Source organism: Haplochromis burtoni, unplaced genomic scaffold (genome assembly GCF_018398535.1).
Source record: "Haplochromis burtoni strain Fernald_Lab_line unplaced genomic scaffold, NCSU_Asbu1 Contig_3078, whole genome shotgun sequence".
NCBI classification, from domain to species: domain Eukaryota; kingdom Metazoa; phylum Chordata; class Actinopteri; order Cichliformes; family Cichlidae; genus Haplochromis; species Haplochromis burtoni.
The window spans coordinates 1-8,456 of NW_024585439.1; the positions used below are offsets into that span (position 1 = coordinate 1).

At 41.5% G+C, this 8,456-nt stretch overlaps 1 protein-coding gene across 1 annotated transcript; it reads left to right on the forward strand.

Moving 5' to 3' along the window:
* Positions 1–5,111: 5,111 nt before the first annotated feature.
* Positions 5,112–8,456, forward strand: LOC102312535 (SH3 domain-binding protein 5-like; the record flags this gene model as incomplete). Its single annotated transcript, XM_005953128.3, is given in 3 exon segments — positions 5,112–5,273; positions 5,852–6,025; positions 7,389–8,456. Coding segments are annotated over 3 exon segments (951 nt in total), but the record flags the coding sequence as incomplete, so codon positions are not given.

Consider the following 8,456-nt stretch of genomic DNA (forward strand, 5'->3'; position numbering starts at 1 on the left):
AAAATTTGAATTTGAAATTTGAATTTGAATGAAATATCCATTTTTATACACAGAATTAACAACAGTAACACGAGCACATCTGTTTTATTTGGTTGCTCAGAAGACATGCTGAAGTGTGGACCTCTTCAACACAGTCTGACAGCTTAAATCTTACACTCCACTCTCTTCCCTTATCCTTATCAGGGTCATGGGGGGCCATGAGCAAGAGGCAGGGTACAGCCTGACAGGTTATCAGGCTGTTGCAGGGCTAACACAGAGACACAGACATTCACACCTATGGGTAATTAAGAATTATCAACCAACCTAACTACCCTAATTGCATGTCTCTGGCCTGTGGGAGGAAGCCGGAGTACACAGAGAAAACCCATGCGAACTCCACACAGAAAGGCCACAGAGAGATGGTGGATTCCAACCAGGACCTTCTTGCTGTGAGGCACACGCCACTATACTGCTCTTTTGTATGCAAACCCAGATGATCAGCTGTAAGTTTGGTTAAACAAAAGCTGTCACAGTGACAGCAACAGATGGCAGTGCTAGGTGAAGAGAAATGATGGTGACAGACCATGGACTGTCTCCATCATTGAAAAAGCCACTGTCAGGGACTTGGCACACCTTACAAGGCTAACACATGACAATAACATTCATCAGGAACTTGGGGAGACCTTAGAAGACAACAAGCTGATGCACTGTCCTCACTGCTGTTCTGTATAGACTTTAAACCCCTAAGCCAGCTGTTTGAAGCTGAGTGACCATCAGCCACCTCCTGTAAATGGATGACATCAGGCTGTATACCACGAGTGAACTCACTAATCCACCTCAACAGGATCTACAGCAAGGACATGGGAAAGTCATTTGGACTGGATGTCTAAAACTGACTGGTTGAGTTCTAAAGGGGCAGCATTCCCATAAAGCAGAACAGCTGCAGGTACCTGTGTGTTGCACAAGCCATCATGAAAAAGATGCATGAATGTCAGTAACAGACAAATATCTGCATAAGACACGAGCTGAGACAAAGCAGATTGGTAGCAATATGATGCAAGTCATCAATGCATGTGACTTTGCAAGAAACAAAGCACGAATACTTAGGTACAGAATTCTACTTGAGTACAGTAACAGAGTACAGTTTTTTTCTGAAACTTTTTACTTTTACTCCCTTTTTTAAATGAATACCTGTATTTTTTACTCCTTTTGGTTCATCATTTACAGTAGAATGTAGCTAGTGCTATGGAAGAGGAGGAAGCATGAAAGGAGTGATGTCTCTGAAGTGTCAGGTAATTTCAGACTCAATGTTTTGGTCAGTTCAACAAACATCAGCAAACATACAAACTGTTTGTGCGCAGTGTGTTGATAGCTGCTGTATTTCCAAGGAGAGAAAAGAGTGTGAGAACTTTGAGATGGAGAAAGATGTAAGAAAAGACAGGAGGGGACGCAGATAGGTTGGATTTAAAGGCAGGCCAGCTCAGTAAAGCCTGGAAATCTGATTTGCAAATTTAAAACGTACATGTATTTTTAATCTCATATTGGACATTACTTCAAAACAAACCAGGTTATACTAACTTTGTGTTAATCAAATGCTGCATGAAAATACTCTGTACTCTGTATGGGTTAAAGACGTTAGCTTGTCACACTGCAGTGAAGTTATTGTAAAGCTGGAGTGGTGCACAGTGTCAGTGGTCAGTCTTGGTTTTACATCAAGTGTAGCAGACTGATTTACAATTAAGATGATGATGGTTGGATTAACTCACTGAATTCTGACGTTATACCAACTGTATCCAGTCTAATATAAAGACATTGTACAGCATAATGTCAGTGTAGGAAATGGAAATCAGTGAAGATAGCTGTAAAAGATCTGCTTACATCGTTGTGTACATCCACAATCCTGTACACTAAATCTGCTGAAGCTCATGTTAGAAATGATTTTGAGTTGTGATTTTTGTCCCCATGCTGAGACACGACACAGATGTTAGGGTTCCCCCACCTGCCCGCTGTAACCCCTGACTGTGCTAATTTTACTGTTTAGCTCAGGAGGTGAAGTCACCCTCTACAGTGTAGGCAACTAGGGCTGCCACAAACGATTATTTTGATAGTCGACTAGTCACACATTATTTTTGCGATTAGTCGACTAATCAGATCATCATCCACTGGACGTAAAACGTACAGCTTATTGCACCAGCAGCATCTGCTCTTATATAACTATCATTAGCTTACAGCTTTAAGTGTTTAAGGTGCTAACTAAAAATAAAGACAAGATGATAGTTTATTAAAGTTTAATGAAATCTGCAGATTGTTTCGGTGAAGTTTAATAAACTCCTTGCTATCTAAAATATAACAGGACACCGGAGTAAATTCTGGAGCATCTCACACTTCTGATAATCAGCTGTCTGCTTGACGTTTATTCAGCTGTGTAAAAACTTTAATCTCAGCCAAACAGATTTACTCAGGAACAAATAAAACACTGAAAAAAGCCAAACAACAACATTTTAAGTTATCTAAGTGACTCATATATCATGTTTAACCTGAGTAGCGAAAGACGGCGGTGGGTTTGATAACGATTTTCCGGGAGTCCGGTGTTCTCACGGCTCTAGTGAGCCTAGCTCCCGGGTAACAGACGTCTCAGAAAACGTCGGAGCGCTTTTGAAAATATGTGGTGTCCTGATAAACTGAGCAGATATTTGAGGTTTACACAGCTACATTCTCGCCTGAAAATATGTTAAACGTTTATTTTGTGACCCAGAAAGAATAATAAGAGTAATATTAAAACTAACTAGCTGCCGCCATTGTTGGAAACTGAGCAGCGACGCGCTATGAATTCTGGGACACAGCTTCTTCTTCTTCGGGGTTTAACAGCAGCTGGCATCCTTGTACATGCAGTGCTGCCATCTTCTGTTTCAGTCCGTTATTACACTCTTAAATCCTGCTACTTATTCCTGCGTCTTTTGTGATCTTACAAAGCTTCAAACGACGCGTCAACTATTAAATCAGTCGTCGACGATTTTGATAGTTGACGTAATCGTGACTAGTCGACTAATCGTGGCAGCCCTATAGGCAACACAATGTTTTTTCAAATGATCCTACACCGCATGTGTCCTACGGCAGATTAAAACTCAGGACTTTAGAATTTCTATTCAAAAATTTGTATTCTCGTGTACTAATATTATTTTATTATCATATTAATGTAGCACAAGGTTCAGGTACCTTTGTGTAAAACCAGTTTTCAACAAGCTACTTTTTACTTACTTACTTTGAGTACATTTCAGAGCCTGTTCTTTTCTCAGTTTTACTTGAGTAAAAAAGTTGCTTCAGTACTTTTATTGGAGTATTTTTCAACACAGGCATCTGTACTTGTACTTAAGAAAAGAAGTCTGTACTTTTGCCACCTCTGCTTAAAAGTAATCAGATACCCAGCTGGAAAAATACACACAGGAGGAGACAGATTCCACAGTGAGGACGGGTACCAAGAACGACTCACTGAGGTCTCCACTGAAGTCCAGCATCCTGAGATCTGTGAGCTGTGGAGGACGAGGATTAGTGAGTGTCAGAGACACAATTCAGCATTAAACTCAGAACATCTATAAATAAAACAGGAAAATGGCCCCAGAGATGAGCTGCTCCAGAGTTCCTTGTGCAGCTGAAGACAGATGGTGAGGAAGTATCACAGACCAGGCCCCTACATTGGATTTACCATCGACACATGGAGGAAGTGGCTGAAATCAAAAAATCCAGTTTTGCGGTACAGTGGTCCCTCGTCTATCGCGGGAGTTACGTTCTAAAAATAACCTGCGAAGTAGCCAACTTTATTTTTTACAATGATTATAGATGTTTTAAGGCTGTAAAACCCCTCAATACACACTTTATACACTTTTCTCAGACAGGCATGAAGATTTTCACACTTTTCATTCTTTTGTTTAAACTCTCTCAAAGTTCAAACCTTCGTAGAAGAATAAGTTCAGTATTACAGAATGAGACCAAAGGCACCCGCAGGTGACGACGTCTCGTCGACATTGTTGTGTTTGTTGGGGAGAAAACTTACAAACATACAGTGCAGCACTTCAGAGTCACACAGCTAGCGATGGAAGATTTATGTCAATTTGACAAGCTGAACGCATCCTGTACTGTATAGGAGACACGGCATGAGATTTATTGACAATGGTCTACAGCCAATCAGGATGCAGAACACAATGCGCTGTAAAAAAAAAAAAAACAGAGAGGGAGAGAAAAATTGCACATGAAGAATCCACGAAAGAGCGAGGCCGCGAAAGGTGAACCGCGTTATAGCGAGGGACCACTGTAATCATATTGTAATCAAATCTCACACTAAGAAAATAATCAGCTTTCCCACATGATAAAAATTAGATCTTAGGCCTGAGGAATATTTGGAAGTTTCATTTCAACCAGAAATCTGTTATTTGAAGTTAATTGTCAGATTGAGCTCTCAATGGTTCTGTGACGTTTTAAAGTAAAGATTTCTCTTTTCACCCCAAAGTCCACTAAAACAGAAGAAACTTTGTTTACAGTGGTAGCTACAAATAGGGAAGACGATGCTGACTGTGTCTTTTTCAGCGTTAATTTGAATACTGATCTGTGGAGCTCTGCACGTCTACTGGGAATCTATGGATGGAAGTTAGATTCATGTCCAGCGCTCCACATCAAGTTGCAGAGTGGAAACCACAACAGAGTTACAGAGTGGGGTCACTGAGCGCAGAGTTGCATTTTACTGCACACTGTGGACCCTGCACAGTACTTTTGAGTTTTCAATTGTTACTTTTTTTAACTTTTACTTTTTAGTTTTCAAAAACAGAAATAAAAAAAGGATCATTATGGATGTTGCCAAAATATGTGCAGCAAGGTGGGCAGAGAGTACATAATAGAAAAAATAAGTTATTTGAGAATATTTTTTTAACCCTACGGAGTAAAGCTATTTAAACTGTTGTGGTATCTGTCTACATTAATAAAATTATATCACTTATCAATTTATGTAACCAGAGTCTCTGAGTTTATAATATGGAAAAAATCAAATCATAGCTCTAATGCTGAAAAGACTCTCTCTATGCATGTATGTTCAAACATGCATCTCTTTTCTGTGTTTTAATAGCTGCTATCTATTCCTTTAGGCCCAACAGGAGACCCAGAAGGCAGCTCTGAGATATGAGAGGGCTGTGTCCATGCACACTGCTGCCAGAGAGATGGTGTATGTGGCAGAGCAAGGCCTTTTGGCTGACAAGAACACCATGGACCCAACCTGGCAGGAGATGCTTAACCATGCCACCGCCAAGGTACACACTTCTGCCTCTTGCTGATGGTAGTGTTGTTGTGCTGTTTATACAATTAAAATCAGTGCGCTATAGATAATTCTTTCTGAACAAAAGGTCACCAAAAATAAATCTCCAACACAGGAACCTTCCCAAGGGACTAGAAACCTTACTACATTACTACAGACCAAAACAGCTACAACAGTTCAGGGAGCTGAGACTGTGGCTGCATCACTATTTCCACTTATATGAAAAAGTTCAGGTGGTTGTTTGTCTGTTCTTCTTTATAACAAACAAATACACAATCATTAATAGTAATGGTTACAAATATATCTGTGTTTTGTCTCATTTCCGATTAAATAAAAGCTTCCAGATTATTTACATCCCAACTTTTTCTGACTAAAGTTTTAATTTAATGGTGGCTGAATATTTAAATACAAACCATTTTAATGTTATTAGTCAAATCTTTTATAACTGTGACAACTGAAAATGAAGCATGTCTGCTTATATCAGTGCCAACCTGGGATCTGGGCAGAAGTTAAAGTGTGATCTAAGTGTCCATCCAGCGTTCCTACTCTTAGTCATGGTTTTTGTCCTGTCAGGTGAATGAGGCAGAGGAGGAGCGCCTTCGCAGTGAGCGAGAGCACCAGCGAGTCACCCAACTGTGCCAGGATGCTGAAGCTCGAGTCCAGACTCTCCAGAAAGCCCTGAAGAAAGTCATTCTCAAGTCCAAGCCTTACTTTGAACTCAAGGCTCAGTTCAATCACATTTTGGAGGTATGTACCATCATTAATTTAAAAATATCTTTTGAGTTAGGGGCAGCACGGTGGCACGGTGGTTAGCACTGTTGCCGCACAGCAAGAAGGTCCTGAGTTTAATTCCACCATCAGGCCGGGGTCTTTCTGTGTGGAGTTTGCATGTTCTCCCCGTGTTTGCGTGGGTTCTCTCCGGGTACTCCGGCTTCCTCCCACCGTCCAAAGACATGCAGCTTGTGGGGATAGGTTAATTGATTAATCCAAATTGTCACTAGGTGTGAATGTGCGAGTGAATGTGAGTGTGAATGGTTGTCTGTCCCTGTGTGTTGGCCCTGCGACAGACTGGCGACCTGTCCAGGGTGTACCCCGCCTTTCGCCCTATGACAGCTGGGATAGGCTCCAGCGCCCCCCGCGACCCTGAAAAGGATAAGCGGAAGCGAATGGATGGATGGATCTTTTGAGTTATTCATTAGTCATGAATTTGCCTGTCAGCTGTAAAACACTTTATCAAGGCAGACAAGAAATGTTATTCCAGTTACTCCAAAAAGCTCTGTGACAGTCACTGAGAATGCATTGCATGATTTTGCATTGCAAACAGATAATACTCGCTGTTGTAGAAGCAGCAAATCCTTTATCTGAACGTGGTTGCCGTACATATTGAAAATTGAAGAAAAACAAATTTCATTAGAAGAGTTAGCGGTTCCTCACCCCCAGTCCTTGCAGTTAAAAATCAGAACATTTTGAAATCAAGATAGTGCCCACAACAGTATCAGAATGCAGTTTGCAGTTATTTATGTATTGTCTGTAAAAGTTGTCTGTGTGAGGCATACTAACCCCATGTTGCTCTCTGACGCGTCCATCGGAGTATGAATGTGTGTGAACATTAGATAGGAAGCACTTAGCGTGGGAAAAAGTGCTTGTGCAAATGGGTGAATGTACAAGTTGTGTAAAGCATTTGAGTGCTCGAAGTAGAAAAGCGCTGTATAAGAACCACTTGATTTACCATGTGTGCTATACTTTTCACATCTTAAGCCAGTTCTACTTCAAATACAAAAGATCAAACATTGTGTACTTGTGTACCTGTTTAGGTGTAAAACCCTCAAAGTAGTAAATTCGTGTAACGACGTCTTTTCTGTTTGGTCCACTGCACCCAGGTGCTCACAAAATTAATTACTGTGTAAAATATCACTGACAAAAGTGAAGAGTGAATTTCTTTATGCTGGACAATAAAATTACTAACTAATGATAAGGCTTGCATTCATGGTATAAGAAGCTGCATTTATGTAATATTCATTGTTTTAACCAAGGTGTAATTAATTGGAGTGTAGAGATGTTTAAATGTGTCCGCGTGAGCCTTCCTAACTTGCTGTAACCTTTTTTGCAGGAGCATAAGGCTAAAGTCGTACAGCTAGAGGAGCAAGTGGCAAAAGTAAAAATGCGTTACTCCGTGGCCCTGCGGAACCTGGAGCAGATCAGTGAGCAGATCCATGCACAGAGGGGGCGGACCAGAGCTAGCAGGGGGCATCCTGCCATCTGTGGGGGTCGGAGCTCCCCTGTAGGTGCTGAAGCTGAGGTCAGAACTGCCGCTGGAATTCATGACAGTAGCTGTGTGGGAGTCGACACTATTGAGAGCGATTGGGCAGATGGTGAGAAAACCAGACTGTGGGTAGAGCGGCACCGAGAGAGTGGCTGGGGCCAGAGGGAGCAACTGGAGGCAGAGCAGGTCGGCTCAGACTGCATGTCGGTTATCAGCCTTCAAACCATCGCCTCCGACCTGGAAAAGTGTGACTCGGTGGAGCATTTGGGCGACCTGAGTGATGCTGGGAGTGTGCTGGGTGAAGAGTGGGACCACTACAGCAAGTCTAATGACAAGCCAGTCAGCAGGGAGATGGTGACTGAAGGGCCTCAGCAGGAGCTTGTTCACCAGGAGAAAGGAGCTGCTAATAAAGAGAAACAGGAGAGTTTTGTTAAGCAGCACCACAGAAGTGTTAGTCTATGATATCAAGCAGGAGGAGGAACGTTGTGATGGTGATGATCGTGGTGATTAGGCTGAGGGATCATAGAAGAACTTGAGAGAATCTGAAATATCTCTGACTGAGAGGTGCCAAACAAGCTGACAAGAAGGCGCTGACAGTGATTGACAAAGTTAGGAATAGGTGGGTGGATTAACAGGTACATCAGCTGCACACTAATGAATCTTTGTGTGACAACATTAATCCAGTGGAGCAGCCCTGCACAGCGCACTGAGTCTGATCCAATCTGTTGCTCAACAGCTGAGGAAAAAAAGTAATTGCAAAGTACAAAAAGGCTTTTTTTTTTTTTTGAAAATATTTTTATTGAAAAAAGAAAACAACAGTACTTGCAGTTACCAAAATACAATCAACCTTTCTTCATTTTCCTAAGTAAATAAACACACATATATATGAAAAAAAAAAACCCACAACACCCCCCC